The following is a 21,428-nucleotide window of genomic DNA, read 5'->3' as shown; positions in this document are numbered from 1 at the left end:
TTTGAAAGCTTTTTATAAAAATACAAAAAATGCATGAAATGAAATGTATGCATTCACTACTGTAAGTCGCTCTGGATAAGAGCGTCTGCTAAATGACAAATGTAAATGTAAATGTAATCTTCTGAAACGTTCACCACTCCACTTATGATATCACTGGTTACTCCAAGCCAATGAACGGAGGAGAGAAGGAAGCATGGATTGTGTAGTAGTTGGAAATGTCCCAAGTGTTTACCCGTGACAGGTCCCGCAGTACTAACTGTCACCACTAGAGGGTGTGTATTGCCGGTGACGGTTGTGTTTGGTGCTGTGTTTACATCTGCGTGCTGTTGACGTGGAAGAGACGCAGAAGAAAGATGGCGGCGCCCTCTGCAGAGCAGCAAAACGGACAAAGTGATGAATCTGATCTACAAAGCCCTATATCGACAAATGATGAAGACTCCGAAACAGGAGCGGGGGATGGAGCACTCCCCGACTACGTTGTCGACTTGATAGAGAAAGAAATCGGAGGGGATCTGAAGTCGCTGAAGAAAGTTAGCTCGCTCCTGGAGAAACTGACAGCGGAAAACAAGTTGCTGGAGGAGCAGGTAGCTAGCAAGCGCGTTGTTAACTTCATGTTGCACACTCAAATAAGCTTTCAATGCTGAATCAATTATTGAATTAAAATAATAGAATAGTTAATTATGAGAGTATTAATCTGCCCTTGACAGCAGCTAATTTAATGTAAGTAATAAAACATGATCTATCCAGCTAGCTAACCTTTGCTAGCTAGTTAAGGGTGTGCATTTCCCTTTCTGACAGGTCTCCCAGGTAGCACGGTGGATCTGGGCCGATTCCGGTTGAGCGTTAGACTCGGCCGACGTCATGCCTTTGGCACTATTACTTCTCGCTAGGATGCGGGGATTGAGCTCGCGCTGATTCCGGTGAGAGTTATCTGTCCCAAATGTATTACTTGGGTCTCGGGCCGATTGGGGCTACTCTCTGGCAGATGATTACACAGACTGCTTTATATAATTAACATTTCATTATTTATTTATTTTTCCATATTTTCTCATTGTTTCTGTGATCAAAAAATACAATTAACATTTAAATTAAAGTATTTTAAGAGAGGCCTGTTTAAGTAGTATTTTAGTATTTTGAAACTTTGTGCATGGCAATTGATAAGCATTAAAATCTTGGTGGATGAAGCCTCCCGAGTGGCGCAGCGGTCTACGACACTGCATCACAGTGCAAACTGCGTTGCATTTACATTACATTTAAGTCATTTAGCAGACGCTCTTATCCAGAGCGATTTACAAATTACTACAGATGCTAGTTCGATACCCGTGCCGGCCACGACCAGGAGACCTGCACAGTTGACCTAGCGTCGTCCGAGTTAGGGGAAGGTTTGGCAGGCTGATATGTCCTCCTCCCATGGCGCTGTAGCGACTCCTGTGGTGGGCTAGGAGCATGCATGCTGACAGGTCACCAGGTGTACGGTGTTTCCACCAACACACATTTTTTTGGGTGGATGGGTATAATTTGTATGCATAAAATCTATATTAGTAATATTTAAAATTACTAAATTCTGTAATTTTGTATATGTTTATTTAAATTTGCATCTGGCCGCTTCTGGGGGATTCTGGTAAGATACTGCCAAAAGTCGACTGAGTTCACGTAGACGGAAACAGGACGATTCTTGGCAGTCATTCATTTTAATTTCGGGCTGAGTCCGACACCCGATTCCAGGTCGATTCAATCAGGGGGCCGCTTCTGGGCCGATTCTTCATTGCTAGCTGGGCTTCCTCCACCCACCATCTCAGGTTCTAAAGTTTGTGCTTCTGTGTCCCAGGCCAAGACCGGTCCCAACAAGTGGGAGTTAATGACCGGTCCCAACAAGTGGGAGTAAATGACCGGTCTCAACAAGTGGGAGTAAATGACCGGTCCCAACAAGTGGGAGTTAATGACCGGTCCCAACAAGTGGGAGTAAATGACCGGTCCCAACAAGTGGGAGTTAATGACCGGTCCCAACAAGTGTGAGTAAATGACCGGTCCCAACAAGTGTGAGTAAATGACCGGTCCCAACAAGTGTGAGTAAATGACCGGTCCCAACAAGTGAGTAAATGACCGGTCCCAACAAGTGTGAGTAAATGACCGGTCCCAACAAGTGTGAGTAAATGACCGGTCCCAACAAGTGGGAGTTAATGACCGGTCCCAACAAGTGGGAGTTAATGACCGGTCCCAACAAGTGTGAGTAAATGACCGGTCCCAACAAGTGTGAGTAAATGACCGGTCCCAACAAGTGTGAGTAAATGACCGGTCCCAACAAGTGGGAGTAAATGACCGGTCCCAACAAGTGGGAGTTAATGACCGGTCCCAACAAGTGGGAGTTAATGACCGGTCCCAACAAGTGGGAGTAAATGACCGGTCCCAACAAGTGTGAGTAAATGACCGGTCCCAACAAGTGTGAGTAAATGACCGGTCCCAACAAGTGTGAGTAAATGACCGGTCCCAACAAGTGGGAGTTAATGACCGGTCCCAACAAGTGGGAGTAAATGACCGGTCCCAACAAGTGGGAGTTAATGACCGGTCCCAACAAGTGGGAGTAAATGACCGGTCCCAACAAGTGGGAGTAAATGACCGGTCCCAACAAGTGGGAGTAAATGACCGGTCCCAACAAGTGGGAGTTAATGACCGGTCCCAACAAGTGGGAGTTAATGACCGGTCCCAACAAGTGGGAGTAAATGACCGGTCCCAACAAGTGGGAGTTAATGACCGGTCCCAACAAGTGGGAGTTAATGACCGGTCCCAACAAGTGGGAGTTAATGACCGGTCCCAACAAGTGGGAGTTAATGACCGGTCCCAACAAGTGGGAATTAATGGCCGGTCCCAACAAGTGGGAGTAAATGGCCGGTCCCAACAAGTGGGAGTTAATGGCCGGTCCCAACAAGTGGGAGTAAATGACCGGTCCCAACAAGTGGGAGTTAATGACCGGTCCCAACAAGTGGGAGTTAATGACCGGTCCCAACAAGTGTGAGTAAATGACCGGTCCCAACAAGTGTGAGTAAATGACCGGTCCCAACAAGTGTGAGTAAATGACCGGTCCCAACAAGTGTGAGTAAATGACCGGTCCCAACAAGTGTGAGTAAATGACCGGTCCCAACAAGTGGGAGTAAATGACCGGTCCCAACAAGTGGGAGTTAATGACCGGTCCCAACAAGTGGGAGTTAATGACCGGTCCCAACAAGTGGGAGTTAATGACCGGTCCCAACAAGTGGGAGTTAATGACCGGTCCCAACAAGTGGGAGTTAATGACCGGTCCCAACAAGTGGGAGTTAATGACCGGTCCCAACAAGTGGGAATTAATGGCCGGTCCCAACAAGTGGGAGTAAATGGCCGGTCCCAACAAGTGGGAGTTAATGGCCGGTCCCAACAAGTGGGAGTAAATGACCGGTCCCAACAAGTGGGAGTAAATGACCGGTCCCAACAAGTGGGAGTTAATGACCGGTCCCAACAAGTGGGAGTTAATGACCGGTCCCAACAAGTGGGAGTAAATGACCGGTCCCAACAAGTGGGAGTAAATGACCGGTCCCAACAAGTGGGAGTTAATGACCGGTCCCAACAAGTGGGAGTTAATGACCGGTCCCAACAAGTGGGAGTTAATGACCGGTCCCAACAAGTGGGAGTAAATGACCGGTCCCAACAAGTGGGAGTTAATGACCGGTCCCAACAAGTGGGAGTTAATGACCGGTCCCAACAAGTGGGAGTTAATGGTGTCAGGTCAAAGCAGCTCTGCCTACTCCACCGGATCACCACAAGGTTGCATGCTCTCTCCTCTCCTGTACATACTATACAGTAATGACTGTGGTAGCCAATATGAAAACAGGCACATCATAAAGTTTGCTGATGACTGTCATCGTCAGTCTACTACAGGATGGAGAGTCTGAGCATGGGCCTCTGGTAGATGACTTTGTGTCATGGTGTGAAAACTTCTTCCTCCAACAGAATGTCTCCAAAACTAAAGATATGGCCATTGACTTTAGAAGGCAGCCACTGAACCCCACACCCACTGTGGTCATGGGAAAGGACATTGAGCTGGTCAGTACCTACAAGTACCTGGGAACAGTGCTGGACAATAGTTGACGTTTAAGGAGAACACAGAGGCCGTCTGTATAAAGGGACAGCAGCGGCGTTTTGTTGTTGACAAAGATGAACTGTTTTAATGTCAGCAAGACAATGATGAGACTGTTTAGATTGGACAGGGTGGTTAAGGTGGCCAGACAGTGTGGTTAAGGTGGCCAGACAGTGTGGTTAAGGTGGCCAGACAGTGTGGTTAAGGTGGCCAGACAGTGTGGTTAAGGTGGCCAGACAGTGTGGTTAAGGTGGCCAGACAGGTCATCAGGGTGCAACAGGCACAGCTCTCAGTGACATTCAGAAAGCATGTGGTGGGGAGAGCTAACAGTATCCTAGACTGTCCTGATCACCTCCTCCTTGACCATTTTGTACTTCTCCCCTTAGGTTGACGTTTTAGACTTCCCAAACTCAATAGCAACAGATACAATAACTATTTTATCCCACAGCCCATAAACTTTCTGAATCTGCACATTAAATTAAATGTTGATTTATTGCTGCACTTCAGCACAATGATTGCTCCTTTATATCAATCTTATTGTTTCATGTTACATTTACATTTACATTTAAGTCATTTAGCAGACACTCTTATCCAGAGCGACTTACAAATTGGTGCATTCACCTTATAATATCCAGTGGAACAACCACTTACAATAGTGCATCTAAATCTTTTAAGGGGGGGTTAGAAGGATTACTTTATCCTATCCCAGGTATTCCTTAAAGAGGTGGGGTTTCAGGTGTCTGCGGAAGGTGGTGATTGACTCCGCTGTCCTGGCGTCGTGAGGGAGCTTGTTCCACCATTGGGGTGCCAGAGCAGCGAACAGTTTTGATTGGGCTGAGCGGGAACTGTGCTTCTGCAGAGGTAGGGGGGCCAGCAGGCCAGAGGTGGATGAACGCAGTGCCCTTGTTTGGGTGTAGGGCCTGATCAGAGCCTGAAGGTACGGAGGTGCCGTTCCCCTCACAGCTCCGTAGGCAAGCACCATGGTCTTGTAGCGGATGCGAGCTTCGACTGGAAGCCAGTGGAGAGAGTGGAGGAGCGGGGTGACGTGAGAGAACTTGGGAATTTTGAACACCAGACGGGCTGCGGCGTTCTGGATGAGTTGTAGGGGTTTAATGGCACAGGCAGGGAGCCCAGCCAACAACGAGTTACAGTAATCCAGACGGGAGATGACAAGTGCCTGGATTAGGACCTGCACCGCTTCCTGTGTGAGGCAGGGTCGTACTCTGCGAATGTTGTAGAGTATGAACCTACAGGATCGGGTCACCGCCATGATGTTAGTGGAGAACGACAGGGTGTTGTCCAGGGTCACGCCGAGGCTCTTAGCACTCTGGGAGGAGGACACAAGGGAGTTGTCAACCGTGATGGCGAGATCATGGAACGGGCAGTCCTTCCCCGGGAGGAAGAGCAGCTCCGTCTTGCCAAGGTTCAGCTTGAGGTGGTGATCCGTCATCCACACTGATATGTCTGCCAGACATGCAGAGATGCGATTCGCCACCTGGTTATCAGAAGGGGGAAAGGAGAAGATTAATTGTGTGTCATCTGCATAGCAATGATATGAGAGACCATGTGAGGATATGACAGAGCCAAGTGACTTGGTGTATAGCGAGAATAGGAGAGGGCCTAGAACAGAGCCCTGGGGGACACCAGTGGTGAGAGCACATGGTGCGGAGACAGATTCTCGCCACGCCACCTGGTAGGAGCGACCTGTCAGGTAGGACGCAATCCAGGCGTGGGCCGCGCCGGAGATGCCCAGCTCGGAGAGGGTGGAGAGGAGGATCTGATGGTTCACAGTATCAAAGGCAGCAGATAGGTCTAGAAGGATGAGAGCAGAGGAGAGAGAGTTAGCTTTAGCAGTGCGGAGAGCCTCCGTGACACAGAGAAGAGCAGTCTCAGTTGAATGCCCAGTCTTGAAACCTGACTGATTAGGATCAAGAAGGTCATTCTGAGAGAGATAGCAAGAGAGCTGGCCAAGGACGGCACGTTCAAGAGTTTTGGAGAGAAAGGAAAGAAGGGATACTGGTCTGTAGTTGTTGACATCGGAGGGATCGAGTGTAGGTTTTTTCAGAAGGGGTGCAACTCTCGCTCTCTTGAAGACGGAAGGGACGTAGCCAGCGGTCAAGGATGAGTTGATGAGCGAGGTGAGGTAGGGGAGAAGGTCTCCGGAAATGGTCTGGAGAAGAGAGGAGGGGATAGGGTCAAGTGGGCAGGTTGTTGGGCGGCCGGCCGTCACAAGACGCGAAATTTCATCTGGAGAGAGAGGGGAGAAAGAGGTCAAAGCACAGGGTAGGGCAGTGTGAGCAGAACCAGCGGTGTCGTTTGACTTAGCAAACGAGGATCGGATGTCGTCAACCTTCTTTTCAAAATGGTTGACGAAGTCATCCGCAGAGAGGGAGGAGGGGGAGGAGGATTCAGGAGGGAGGAGAAGGTAGCAAAGAGCTTCCTAGCGTTAGAGGCAGATGCTTGGAGTTTAGAGTGGTAGAAAGTGGCTTTAGCAGCAGAGACAGAAGAGGAAAATGTAGAGAGGAGGGAGTGAAAGGATGCCAGGTCCGCAGGGAGGCGAGTTTTCCTCCATTTCCGCTCGGCTGCCCGGAGCCCTGTTCTGTGAGCTCGCAGTGAGTCGTCGAGCCACGGAGCAGGAGGGGAGGACCGAGCCGGCCTGGAGGATAGGGGACAGAGAAAATCAAAGGATGCAGAGAGGGAGGAGAGGAGGGTTGAGGAGGCAGAATCAGGAGATAGGTTGGAGAAGGTTTGAGCAGAGGGAAGAGATGATAGGATGGAAGAGGAGAGAGTAGCGGGAGAGAGGGAGCGAAGGTTGGGACGTCGCAATACCATCCGAGTAGGGGCAGAGTGAGAAGTGTTGGATGAGAGCGAGAGGGAAAAGGATACAAGGTAGTGGTCGGAGACTTGGAGGGGAGTTGCAATGAGATTAGTGGAAGAACAGCATCTAGTAAAGATGAGGTCAAGCGTATTGCCTGCCTTGTGAGTAGGGGGGGAGGGTGAGAGGGTGAGGTCAAAAGAGGAGAGGAGTGGAAAGAAGGAGGCAAAGAGGAATGAGTCAAAGGTAGACGTGGGGAGGTTAAAGTCACCCAGAACTGTGAGAGGTGAGCCATCCTCAGGAAAGGAACTTATCAAGGCGTCAAGCTCATTGATGAACTCTCCAAGGGAACCTGGAGGGCGATAAATGATAAGGATGTTAAGCTTGAAAGGGCTGGTAACTGTGACAGCATGGAATTCAAATGAGGAGATAGACAGATGGGTCAGGGGAGAAAGAGAGAATGTCCACTTGGGAGAGATGAGGATTCCAGTGCCACCACCCCGCTGGCTCGATGCTCTAGGGGTATGCGAGAACACGTAGGCAGACGAGGAGAGAGCAGTAGGAGTAGCAGTGTTATCTGTGGTAGTCCATGTTTCCGTCAGCGCCAGGAAGTCTAGGGACTGGAGGGTAGCATAGGCTGAGATGAACTCAGCCTTGTTGGCCGCAGACCGGCAGTTCCAGAGGCTGCCGGAGACCTGGAACTCCACGTGGGTCGTGCGTGCTGGGACCACCAGGTTAGAGTGGCAGCGGCCACGCGGTGTGGAGCGTTTGTATGGCCTGTGCAGAGGGGAGAGAACAGGGATAGACAGACACATAGTAGACAAGCTACAGAAGAGGCTACGCTAATGCAAAGGAGATTGGAATGACAAATGGACTACACGTCTCGAATGTTCAGAAAGTTAAGCTTACGTTGCAAAAATCTTATTGACTAAAATGACGAAAATGATACAGTACTGCTGGCTGGTGGAGTAGGCTAGCTAGCAGTGGCTGCGTTGTAGACTTTGAACGTGTAGCTGGCTAGGTAACCTCGATAGTTTCAGTACTACACCTTGTCATGATACAAAGCAACTTTGTAGCTAGCTAGCTAACATAACACTAATCAAGACGTTCCTAGTAATGTATTTGGTTTCTACAATGCTACTCGTCGGTAATAGTTGGCTGGGTTAGGATAAATGGTGTCGCGGGGGACGGAAATAGCTGGCTAGCTAACCTCGATGGCTGGCTAGCTAACCTCGGTAATTACTAAACTACACAATTATCAAGCTATGACAAAGACAACTAAGTAGCTAGCTAGCTAACACTGCACTAGTCAAATCGTTCCGTTGTAAAGTATTAGTATTAGTATCTACAGCGCTGCTAGTCGGTAACGGTTGGCTAGCTAGCAGTGGGTTAATGATGACTAGGTGTGTTGACTAAGTCTGGCGCCGCGGCTGGCTAGCTCACCTCGATAATTACTCAAACTACACTATTATCTTAGATACAGAGACAGCAAAGACAACTATGTAGCTGGCTAACTAACACTAATACCACACTAATCAAGTCGTTACGTTGTAATGTAATAGTTTCTGCAGTGCTGCTAGTCGGTAGAAGTTGGCTAGCTAGCAGTGATGACTAGCTAGCTAGCAGCTAGCAGTGTTGGCTACGTTAGGAGGACGAAGATAGCTAGCCTCGATAATTACTCAATTACTCTAAACTACACAATTATCTTTGATACAAAGACAGCTATGTAGCTAGCTAAGAAGAATTGCTCAGATCAAACAAATCAAGCCGTTGTAATGTAGTGAAGTGTAATATTACCTGTGGAGCGATGCGTAGTGCGACTGCTCGCTCCAAACTCGCTCCATATCGTTTGTATGGTTGTCACTGTTTTTAATGTTGTCATTTTGTATTGTTGATCCCTGACTGCATAACAAATCTCCCAATGGGAACAATAAAGATAACTTGAGGGTTTAAGAAAGGATTTTTAACAGTGTGTGATATCAGTGGTCTTAATATTGACTGTCAACATGACATGAAAACATCCTTCAAATTGTATTTGTCACATGCTTCATCAACAACAGGTATGGACTATTAGTGAAATGCTTACTTACGAGCCCTTCCCACAATGCAGAGAGAAAGAAAAATAGAGAAATAATAGAAGAGTCAAACATGTAATAATAGATACACAATGAGGTATAGAGGTCCTGGATGGCAGGGAGCTCTGCCCCAGTGATGTACCGGGCCGTACGCGCTGCGGTCAACGTGGAGGATGTGTTGTTGCCGACACTCACCACCTGGGGGCGTCCCGTTGGGAAGTCCAAGATCCAGTTGCAGAGGGAGGTGTTCACCAGGATCCAGTTGCAGAGGGAGGTGTTCACCAGGATCCAGTTGCAGAGGGAGGTGTTCACCAGGATCCAGTTGCAGAGGGAGGTGTTCACCAGCATCCAGTTGCAGAGGGAGGTGTTCACCAGCATCCAGTTGCAGAGGGAGGTGTTCACCAGGATCCAGTTGCAGAGGGAGGTGTTCACCAGGATCCAGTTGCAGAGAGAGTGTTTTCAGTCCCTGGATGAGCTTGGAGGGCACTATGGTGCTGAATGCTGAACTGTAGTCAATGAACAGCATTCTCATGTAGGTGTTCCTTTTGTCCAAGTGGGAAAGGGCAGTGTGGAGTGCAATAGAGATTGCGTCATCTGTGGATCTATTGGGGCGGTATGCAAATTGGAGTAGGTCCAGGGTGTCTGGGATGATGGTGTTGATGTGATTCATGATAAGCCTTTCAAAGCTTTTCATGGCTACAGATGTGAGTGTTACGGGGCGATAGTCATTTACGCAGGTTATCTTGGCGTCCTTGGGCACAGGGACTACGGTGGTCTGCTTGTAACATGTAGGTATTACAGACTGGGTAAGAGATTGAAAATGTAAATGAAGACACTTGCCAACTGGTCAGTGCATGCTCTGAGTACGCGTCCTGGTCCTGGGGCCTTGTTATTGTTAACCTGTTTAAAGGTCTTACTCACATCGGCTACGGAGATCATGTATTTGGAAATACCATATTTATTTGTGTTTTATCATAGTACAATCGCAGTATAATGTATTAAATAAATAAACCCCCCAAGGTCAAAAGAGGTTGGTTGGTGTTATATTGATGAATTTATATACCAGTATGGAAACTTTCTGATAAAGTCAGAGGCAGGCTACTTGTTGGTCTTAGTTTTCTGTAAAGAAAAAGGGAAATAGTTGCTGTGAAAAAGGGGTAATACTTTCTGTTTTAATAGTACCGTTTTTTGCTAATGTTTGGGTTCCTTGTGTTGCCAAGCTGAAATGTGGGAGAAAGTGAGGTATATGGTAGCCACATTTTAGGCATTTTGTAATCATTTACACTATTTATAGTCAATGGGTGTTCCGCTTGTTTCGGCACTCTGAGGAAGCCGCTTGCTCTAGTAGTGGTTGCTTCATGCACTCTCTCTCTACAGTGGCTCTCGCGCTAGCCTGCCTAGTCAGTGAGTCATTTGAATGAGTGAGAAAACTGAAGAGAGAAGTAAATATTTTAAACATTATCACAGTGAGCGAGTTATAAAGCATAGGATATGAAACACCAAGTTAAGCGGAGTGTAATGATATAATTGTTATTTTTTGATGAGGTTCTGAGTTGAATTAATTTATAAAAGTCTTATCATAGAGCTAACGTTGGCTAAAGTTATCTCCAGTCAAGCTAGCCTGCCGTAGTAATGGCGACAGGACCAACGAACATTCACAGAAAGTGGAAACAAAGGGAAACATTCTAACTTGCTGTTTTTAGGGATATTCTGAGAATTACATTAAAATGTATCTATGAGATAAAATGGTAATTTATACCTTTTTACAAATAGTGTTTTAGTACGTTGGATATTTGGAATGTATAAGACTAGCCAAGTCAGTTGAACGGGAGAGAGACAACTGAAAACTGTATTGAAGAGAGAAGCACCAGATAAACTATTTTAAATCTTCAAGTTTTCGTCATTCTTCTCACCATACTCTATCCAGCTCCCTAGGTTTAAGAGGGTACACTACACTACTAGACCACGTGTGTTGTGGTTTTTCACCATGAGCTAAAGGGGTTAAAGAGAGTACTAGGCCTATGCTTTGCTGTTGCAGGGCGAGTAGTCAATATTGCATCATGTGAGTACCATAAATGACAACGTTTTTGGTCACTTTACCAGAAAAATGGTGGGACACAGACCATCATAATACATGGTAAACAACTACCATGCTTTCATGTTTCACCACGTGCTGCTAGTACAACATTTTACAGTAGCTAGTACAATTTAAAAATATATATATTTGGTCACTACCGCCACAATTTCTCCTGCCATAATAGTAACAATTTTATTTTCCTGCCATGCTAGGGACCAAAAAAACGACTGATATAAACTGAAGAAAAATATAAACGCAACATGTAGTGTTGGTCCCATGTTTCATGAGCTGAAATAAAATAACCCAGAAATTGTTCATATGCACAAAAAGCATATTTCTCTAAAATGTTGTGCACAAATTTGTTAACATCTCTGATAGTGAGCATTTCTCCTTTGCCAAGATAATACATCCACCTGACAGGTGTGGCATATGAAAAGCTGATTAAACAGCATGATCATTACAAAGGTGCACCTTGTGCTAGGGACATTAAAAGGCAGTTTTGTCACAACAACGCCACAGACGTCTCAAGTTTTGATCTAGCGTGCAATTGGCATGCTGACTGCAGGAATGTTCACCAGAGCTGTTGCCAGAGTATTTTATGTTAATTTCTCTACCATAAGTTGCCTCCAACGTCGTTTTAGAGAATTTGGCGGTTCGTCCAGCCGGCCTCACTGAATGTGAAAGGTAGTAATGGTTGAATCAAATAGGCCTACACTCAAAACCTATGGTAAAAAAAGTATGGTAGTGCATTTGGGTCAAATCAGTTTTCAATTCAGGTATAGTCAATTGAAATTCACTTCCTGAATGGAAAAATCCACATAAAAAAACAATGGACAATTTTCCAATTCAGGAATTGAATTCAATTGATTGAATTGAAAGCTGAATTGACCCCAACCCTGGAATGGTGAATTAGTAAAGACAGATTGGAAATACATACCGATAACACTAAGTGCTATTAATATTCCTATAAACAGGTTCATTATCAATGTTACTTCAGAGATCAGGATGGGAAGGCATGGCTGAAAGTGAAAAATTAAGAATTTGTAATTTTGTGAGAAAAACAAGAGTATAGAAGTCCGAATGATATCAGAATTTGAACAAAAAAAACATTCATTGATTGAATTGATGTATCTGTTATTTAAATGTATCAATGATTATGTAAACTTTGTGTAGTTGTGTGTAACTATACCAAACTAGAAGTATGACAACCCACTGGGCACAGACGTCAGTTCAGCATCTAGTTTTGATTTACAATCGGTTGAGTTGTCATCTAACATGGATACAACATGAAATCAACCATAAAATTCACCATGTCATTAGATTAAGGTTAAAAGTTGGGTAAAATAATCGAAAAAAAGCCCTTACGTTGATGACTTTTGGCATAGCCAATCAGTTTTCCACGTTGATTCAACATCATGACATTTATTTTTGGGGTTGAAATGACGTGGAAACAACATTCATTCAACCAATTTTTGCCCAGTGGGAATGCAATGGTGTAGTGGAATGACATGTTTTTACCTCTTTATATACCAGCATGTGTTCATCCATTAGTCCCTTGTGGTCATCATCCTCAGACATATCACTGTTGGGATAGTGAATAACACATCTTGTATTGTTACCAGGAGCAACCTGAAATAGAATGTGACATGGTTTAAAACAGTGCTTTACTTTAGCTGCATGATTTCTTATTAGGCTGCATCATGTCATCCATGATAATTGTCTGGTCCAAATGTGTTCTATCGTTTTTGTTGCTTTTACAGTTTTGTCATGTACATCTTCCTCAGTTTATGTATGGTTGTCTTATCACTGTCCTCATCGTCTGTTTTAGAAAGAAATAATAAAATCAAAAAATGAATTGCTCTTACCAAAAGACAACAGATTTACACTTTCATATTTGAGTGATAACATTTTTAACACAGACTGACACATTGAAACCCATCCTCCTCAGCATACACATAACACCAGAATCAAGTTAACTTATTTAACACAGCAGACTCAAACATTTAAAGTTTGTTGAGTCCTCATCAGAACAGAACAGAGACAGGAGAGGGGGATGTCTGTGCCCCAGTCTTGGTAGCCTTGTACGAGCCCACAGCATTTGAACTGAAAGTGAAGGAAACAGACATTATAAAAACATGATTTACCAGGTATAGTTAAGGCCTAGTCCTGGAAGAACCTGGAGAAATCTCCAATGAAAGTGCTTTTAGTCCAGGCCTAGATTGACATAATATGGAAAACCGGCCCTAAAGACACATTGGGGCACTCTGGGGCTGTGAATTGGCACAAGCAGTGACCATAAGAAGCATTAAATAAAGGTGACTTACTTTAGTCTGTATGTTGTATAGCCCTTCTAAATCTGTTTGATTCGCTCCACTTAGAGGCATCATAGCTAGATGTTCCTCTCTGATTAACTCCTCCATCTTGAAATGAATCAAGTTAACATTGAGTGTTATATTCACAGCTGAAACCTAGAATCAGTTCTGAATTTGAAATGGACAGATACAGTACATTGAATTATCAAGAATCAGATGTATTGCACCATCATACAATAACTTCTCAAATATTTTCCACCAGAACAGCAAACAAACATTGTCTCAAGGTCTAGTTAGAATCTATGCCAAGGTGCATTGAAGCCCTTTTGGCTCGTGGTGCCCCAACGCCCTATTAAACCACATTATGTTGATGTTTCCTTTATTTTGGCAGTTACCTGTGTGTATATATATATATATATATATATGTTATGGTTAAAAATGTTCATGTTTTACTGTGACTTGTTGTAGGCTCCTAAATGGACCATAAGGTTATAAACCAAACAAAATTAAGAAAACTAAGCTAAAAAACGAATAAATAAAAAAATAAGTAACTCCGCCAGTGTCTCTTTTGGGTCACTTTTGCCGGTCCCAAGCCCGGATAAAGGAGGAGGGTTGGAATTGTGACATTAAATAAAACAAGAATCGACAGAAGAAAGTTCATTTGTAGTTCTAAACATATTTAGGGTGTTTTTTACTCACTTTTTGTCTCGCCCACCAAGTTATACAGTGTCCATCACAATTACATGCACATGGCCAATTATGCAAATTAGGCGATGGCGTCATTTAGCAACTTCTAGTGACTTTTAGGACAGCCAATAGCTACTTTCCTTACTGAGGAGTTGACAACACTGGAGGGGGGTTGATTCCTGTGCTACCGAAATGAAGCCTTGGCCTCGAACGATAGCAGTGAACATTTTGCAGAAACACCTCGAACGATAGCAGGCTTGCAGAAACAAAAAGCTATGTTGCATGTTCCTGCGCTACTGAAATGAAGCCTTGGCCTTAAACATTTTGCGGGGGTTGATTCCTGCACTACCGAAATTTTGCAGAAACATAACGTTTCTTCATGGAAAATCACGATATAGTTTGTTGCATAGCACTTGTAATATTGACAGCCTAATCCATTGGTTAACTGACCACAATCCATTTAATCAATATGAAGAAGTGTTGATTATTTGACTTCAGGAGAGCATAGCACATGAAAGAAAGCGGTGAGATATGCAGCACAGCGTTGTTTCCCCAAAGTGTTCACTGCTGGCGTGTGAGGCCAAACGTGCGGGGCGCTTCATTTCGGTCGCGCTGGGATCAAAACGTCAACAGTTCTGCGCTGCTATCACCATAAGTGCTGCAGGGCCAATGCAGATTGACCATGTAGTTCCTTTTAGCCTGCCTGATCTCTAGCCATCGTGCACTGGCCAACATAACATGTGGGCTAGTCCCTCCCATGTAACAAAACACCATTCAGCAGTATGTCAACATCAAACTCCTTGCTCCGGCAAAACGATACGCCACGCCCATGGACCTTAGTTTTTCTCCGAAGTATGTAGCGAACATAGAGCAGCGGAATAATTCAGTTTGAGTCGTCAGGCAATGTCAACACGCTCATGCTGAGAAGAAGAACCGGTTAAAGACATCGGACGATCTTTTTTCTGGATTTAAGTTAGCCGCTCTCTGAAGTGAACCACTTATCCAAAATGTTGTTTTTATCATAACCAAATATTAAAATGGGAAGAATTAATATCTGGGTAAAACGGGCGTTCATTTTCGTATGTGTCTTGACAGGGGTAAGTGATCTTCCAGTCTATTGGCCTTATTTTATTCCAGTTGATGAACTCGTTTTTTTTTATCGGTCACTTATGACAGTAGACAAGTTTTGTTATATCACTTCCATTCTTACATTTATTGCAGCGCTTTTTTAGTTTTTATGCGCTCGGTGGGGTCCCCAAGCAGTGAGAGGTGCTGCTTACATTAAAAAAAATATTCGCCGATTGTTCTCATCTAGTTTACTGAACAAAGAACTAAAACAAAATATACATTTTGTAGCCTACGTAGTTACCCTTTGAGCTGTCAGCTGTCATGTTTAAACTTTCACTGGAATCTGTTTTTTTTAGGTGTGGCTTGTGGGGATGTGTTCAACATATTTATTTATTGTCTCAGCATATTGTACTTAAGCTGCAGCATGTTATAAAGTTATGTCATGCTTATTAACTCAGACACACGGCATACCACAAAGGGTTTGTAAGTATATTTGATTAGTAAACAGCCAACTAAATTAACATTTCAGCTATTCATATCATCATTTATAGGCTATTTATAAATGATACATATGATATATTGTAAACTCATGAACCCCCTGCTCACAAACCCTGTAAATAATTCCATCCCTCATGACTCATGATGAAGCCTGAGTAGAATTCTCAGTATAATACCCTGTACATTGTAATGATTGATTGTATCATGTGTTGTATTCTCTTCAGATCATCAGCACCCTCTGAAACAAATTACTGTATCAACCTTTACTGTGCAATATCAGTAGAATTCTCAGTATAATACCCTGTACATTGTAATGATTGATTGTATCATGTGTTGTATTCTCTTCAGATCATCAGCACCCTCTTGCTGGCCATCACATTATTTGGACATGGGTACTTCCACCAATCAAAAGAAGTAATTGTTATTTTTATAGCCCCTATTACATTTCCTTATTATGTCATACACATTTTGTTATAATAATGATGTGTCCATCTAGCCTGGTCCCAGATCTGTTTGTACTGTCTTTCCAACTCCTACAGAGTTTAGCATGACAACAACCATAGGAGTTGGCTATACAGCATAAACAGATCTGAGACCAGGCTAGAGTCCATTAGTATCATTGTAATATTATGATTATAAACCCAGAATTTCCATTTCATGAATTTGACTTGTCTCCCTATTCACAGATAGACAAGATGCTGCCAGGTATAACAGTTATGTATGTCCTAGCAGCAGCAACCCTGGCCCTTTCAATCTCTGGGGTCTATGGAGCTTGTAAGGAGAAGAAGTGGGCTGTGATTCTGGTAAGCTTGCCAAGACCTGTGCCCTAAAGTGGTAGCTTCCCTGGTCCCAGATCTGTTGGTGTTGTCTTGGACAATGACCATAGGGGTTGGCTATATAACACAAACAGATCTGGGACCAGGCAAGTGTCTACCGACGTGACGTTTCCTCTCCTGCAAACGGTTCTTTTCTGACAGGTCATGGCATGCCTTAGAACTCTACTGAAGCCAATCAACAATTTTCCCATGACCTGTTTCCAACATGTTTCCCAGAAAGTGTGATATGGTTTGACGTGATTTTGATTTGAATTAACCTTTTGTATTGATTTTGCTTGACAACCCCTATATGTGTGTGTAGTTTTCAGTAGGTATGTCACTGGCCAGCCTTTACCTGTTTGGGGCTTGTGTGAAAGTATATCAAGCCAAACACGAGGTACAGTCCATAGCCTATATGTATCTTACCTTTTGAATTCAACCTTGAGCCAATGTTTATTTGCTGTTCTGGTGAAAATATATTAGAGAAGTTATAGTTAAATGTTATAGTATTAAGCATGATGGGGGAATATATCTGACTCTTGATAATTCAGTCTGTTCCTAGCAAAGTCGTAGATGATTACTGTATAGGTTTTAGCTGTGAATATAACATTCAATGTAAACCTCATTCATTTCAAGATGGAGGAGTTAAGCAGAAAGGAAGACCTAGCCATGGTGCCTCTCAGTGGAGCGAAACAAAACGATATAGAAAAGATGTACTACTTTCAAGCTAACGTAAGTCACCTTCATTGAGTACTTCTTAGGGTCTCGGCCAATCCAGGACAGGGTGTGTGCTTCCACCTTTGCAGTGATGTAGGTTTTTCTATGTGTGTGTCTTTAGGGCTGGTAGCAACTGTACAAATGGGGTTGTTTTGGATAAAAAGTGTCTGCAATGTGTTTCCCGGACACAGATGATGTAAACCTGGTCCTGGACTTAAAGCACTTTCATGTCTCCATGGAGTGTTCTTCAACACCTTCTAGTTCTGGAAATCATTAAGTGTTTTTAAAATGTCTGTTGTTCTGTTTCCTTCACTTTCAGTTAAAATGCTGTGGGCTCGTACAAGGCTACCAAGACTGGGGCACAGACATCCCCCTCTCCTGTCTCTGTTCTGATGAGGACTCAACAAACTTTAAATGTGTGAGTCTGCTGTGTTAAATAAGTTAACTTGTTGTTGTTGTTGATGTTGTTGTTGTGTGTATGCTGAGGAGGATCAGATTCAGTGTGTCAGTCTGTGTTAAATAAGTTAACTTGTTGTTGTTGTTGATGTTGTTGTTGTGTGTATGCTGAGGAGGATCAGATTCAGTGTGTCAGTCTGTGTTAAATAAGTTAACTTGTTGTTGTTGATGATGTTGTTGTTGTGTGTATGCTGAGGAGGATCAGATTCAGTGTGTCAGTCTGTGTTAAATAAATCTGTTATGTCTTTCGGTAAGATCAATTGATATATTTTTATGAACCCATGTCACATTCTATTTCAGGTTGCTCGTGGTAACAATACAAGATGTGTTATTCACTATCCCAACAGTGATATGTCTGAGGATGATGACCACAAGGGACTAATGGATGAACACATGCTGGTATATAAAGAGGTAAAAACATGTCATTCCACTACACCATTACAATGCCATAATTCTAGTTTGATACACAAATATGATTTACAGTACTCATTGATACAATAAACTTCTGATATAATACGGACATATATACTCTTGTTTTTCTCACAAAATGATAAACTCTTAATTTGTCATTTTCAGCCATGTCTTCCCATCCTGATCTCTTTGGTGGGCTATGGAATCAGCCCGATGATAGGACCATTAGTAGCACTTCAAGCATTATGGGTAAGTATTTCATATCTATGTCTGTACTATTTAACCTTTCCAGGGTTGGGGTCCATTCAGTTTTTTCAATCAAATCAATTGAAATTCAATTCCCAAATTGAAAATTGTCCGTAGTGGATGTGGATTTTTCAATTCAGGAAATTAATTTCAATTGACTACCTTTTTTTTTGCATTAGTAGTAGTACTGGTTTATTATAATTATTACACACAGGCCGTACTTGGCAGCTAAAAGCTGAATTGCAGTACACAGTACATACAAGTAAACAACAACAATTAAAACATCTGAAAGTCAGGATGCTAACTGAAGGATGGATGAATTGACCCCAGCGCTGTACCATAGTGATTTTTACCGTACCTCTCGAGTGTAGGCCTATTTGATTTAACCATTATCTATCACACTCAGCACCTAGTCACCTGCTCCATCAATCCTGACTGAGCCGTTACTGTGTGTCTGGTCCTCAGGATATTGGAGTTGCCCTGGCCATCACAATACTCTGCCAGATGAGAAGAAAGGTTGATGTGCCACCTGTGATCTTCACCTCTCAACCACCTCAGTACAGAGAGCTGTGTGACACAGCAGAGAGTGTCTGAAATGAAATGGTCCTCTTATGAAGGATACTCAATGCACTAGTCTGAGTGCCAGTCTGTTTGTGCCATCATGACAACTCCTGTCACTCATTTGTGTCAAGCCAAACACGACAATGGGTGACAAAGAGTTGGCTTGGCAATGACATGGATTTAACATGGGCATGACCACAAACAGATCTGGGATCAGGCTAGCAATGTACTCATATTATGTACATACCCATAACACACTTGGAAGGACAACTAAGGACATTGTTAGACATCTCTGCTGTGTTGTCCAAAGTATAACTGTTTAACTCTGGGTTCTTCCTTTCCTGTGGCTGTCACATCCTGACCCTAGTAAGATGTCATTTTCTAAAGTAGAGTAGGTCAGGGCGTGACAGGGGGTGTTTTGTGTCTTTCTATGTTTTCTATTTCTATGTTTAGTTCTAGTTTTTCTATTTCTATGTTGGGGTTGTTTGGGGTTGATCTCCAATTGGACGCAGCTGGTCCTCGTTGCCTCTGATTCATATTTAAGTAGGGGTTTTTCTTCCTGGGTTTTTGTGGGTAGTTGTTTTCCGTTTTGGCAAGTGTCCTGACAGAACTGTTGTCGGTCGTTTTGTTGTTTTGTTGAAGTATTTTCATTAAAAAGTAAATATGAGCACTATACACGCTGCGCCTTGGTCGCCGTCATACGACCCGCGTTACAGTGGCGGTCCTCATGAGAGCCAATTTCATCATAGCGCTTGTTGGTTTTTGCGACTGCACTTGAAGAAACTTTCAAAAGTTCTGGAAATTCTCCGCATTGACTGACCTTCATGTCTTAAAGTAATGATGGACTGTCGTTCTTACCGTAATATGGACTTGGTATTTAACCAAATAGGCATATATTCTGTATATCACCCCTACCTTGACACAACACAACTGATTGGCTCAAATGCATTAAGAAGGAAAGAAATTCCACTAATTAACTTTTAACAAGGCACACCTGTTAATTGAGTCTGAAACCTTAAAGATTTAAAATAGTTTATCTGGTGCTTCGCTCTTCAATACAGTTTTCAGTTGGCTGTCTCTCGTTCAACTGACTTGGCTAGTCTTATACATTCCAAATATCCAACGTACTAAAACACTATTTGTAAAAAGGTATAAATTACCATTTTATCTCATAGATACATTTTAATAATGTAATGCTCAACATATCCCTTAAAACAGCAAATTAGAATGTTTCCCTTTGTTTCCACTCTGTGTGAATGTTCGTTGGTCCTGTCGCCATTACTACGACAGGCTAGCTTGACTGGAGATAACTTTAGCCAACGTTAGCTCTATGATAAGACTTTTATAAATTAATTCAACTCAGAACCTCATCAAAAAATAACAATTATATCATTACACTCCGCTTAACTTGGTGTTTCATATCCTATGCTTTATAACTCGCTCACTGTGATAATGTTTAAAATATTTACTTCTCTCTTCAGTTTTCTCACTCATTCAAATGACTCACTGACTAGGCAGGCTAGCGCGAGAGCCACTGTAGAGAGAGAGTGCATGAAGCAACCACTACTAGAGCAAGCGGCTTCCTCAGAGTGCCGAAACAAGCGGAACACCCATTGACTATAAATAGTGTAAATGATTACAAAATGCCTAAAATGTGGCTACCATATACCTCACTTTCTCCCACATTTCAGGTTGGCAACACAAGGAACCCAAACATTAGCAAAAAACGGTACTATTAAAACAGAAAGTATTACCCCTTTTTTACAGCAACTATTTCCCTTTTTCTTTACAGAAAACTAAGACCAACAAGTAGCCTGCCTCTGACTTTATCAGAAAGTTTCCATACTGGTATATAAATTCATCAATATAACACCAACCAACCTCTTTTGACCTTGGGGGGTTTATTTATTGAATGCATTATACTGCCATTGTACTATGATAACGCACAGTAAATAAATATGATACTATATGGTATTTCCAAATACTACACAATCCATGCTTCCTTCCCTCCTCCATTTCTTGGCTTGGAGTAACCACTGATATCATAAGATTTACAGGAGATGTGTTATTTCAGTGATTACTACAATGGAATGAGCAAGCAACACTGAACCATAAGTGAGAGCACCAGCTGTTCAGGACGACTGTGTGATCATGCTCTCCGTAGCCGATGTGAGTAAGACCTTTAAACAGGTTAACAATAATAAGGCCCCAGGACCAGGACATTTTCAATCTCTTACCCAGTCTGTAATACCTACATGTTGCAAGCAGACCACCGTAGTCCCTATGCCCAAGGACACCAAGGTAACCTACCTAAATGACTATCGGCCCGTAACACTCACATCTGTAGCCATGAAAAGCTTTGAAAGGCTTATCATGAATCACATCAACACCTCATCCCAGACACCCTGGACCCACTCCAATTTGCATACCGCCCCAATAGATCCACAGATGACGCAATCTCTATTGCACTCCACACTGCCCTTTCCCACTTGGACAAAAGGAACACCTACGTGAGAATGCTGTTCATTGACTACAGTTCAGCATTCAGCACCATAGTGCCCTCCAAGCTCATCACTAAGCTA

The 21,428-nt window shown here is 43.3% G+C and overlaps 1 protein-coding gene across 2 annotated transcripts; it reads left to right on the top strand.

Annotated features, from left to right (window-relative positions):
- The first annotated feature begins 322 nt into the window (after window positions 1–322).
- LOC106609823 (tetraspanin-8) lies at window positions 323–19,521 on the top strand. 2 transcript variants are annotated; one of them, XM_045700289.2, is made up of 10 exons: window positions 323–584; window positions 799–920; window positions 15,989–16,054; window positions 16,327–16,443; window positions 16,778–16,852; window positions 17,092–17,187; window positions 17,492–17,590; window positions 17,929–18,039; window positions 18,205–18,288; window positions 18,751–19,521. In XM_045700289.2, the coding sequence occupies exons 4-10, from the start codon at window positions 16,336–16,338 to the stop codon at window positions 18,877–18,879; spliced, it is 702 nt and encodes a 233-aa protein (XP_045556245.2). In that variant the 5' UTR covers window positions 323–584; window positions 799–920; window positions 15,989–16,054; window positions 16,327–16,335; the 3' UTR covers window positions 18,880–19,521. The 2 variants fall into 2 exon arrangements, with proteins under 2 accessions (XP_045556245.2, XP_045556244.2); XM_045700288.2 differs by lacking the exons at window positions 323–584; window positions 799–920 and adding an exon at window positions 13,804–15,171.
- Window positions 19,522–21,428: the final 1,907 nt, after the last annotated feature.

Source organism: Salmo salar, chromosome 17, assembly GCF_965601325.2.
Source record: "Salmo salar chromosome 17, fSalSal1, whole genome shotgun sequence".
Taxonomy (NCBI): domain Eukaryota; kingdom Metazoa; phylum Chordata; class Actinopteri; order Salmoniformes; family Salmonidae; genus Salmo; species Salmo salar.
Note: the sequence above shows the minus strand (reverse complement) of the source record. Positions and strands in the feature narration are given on the sequence as shown.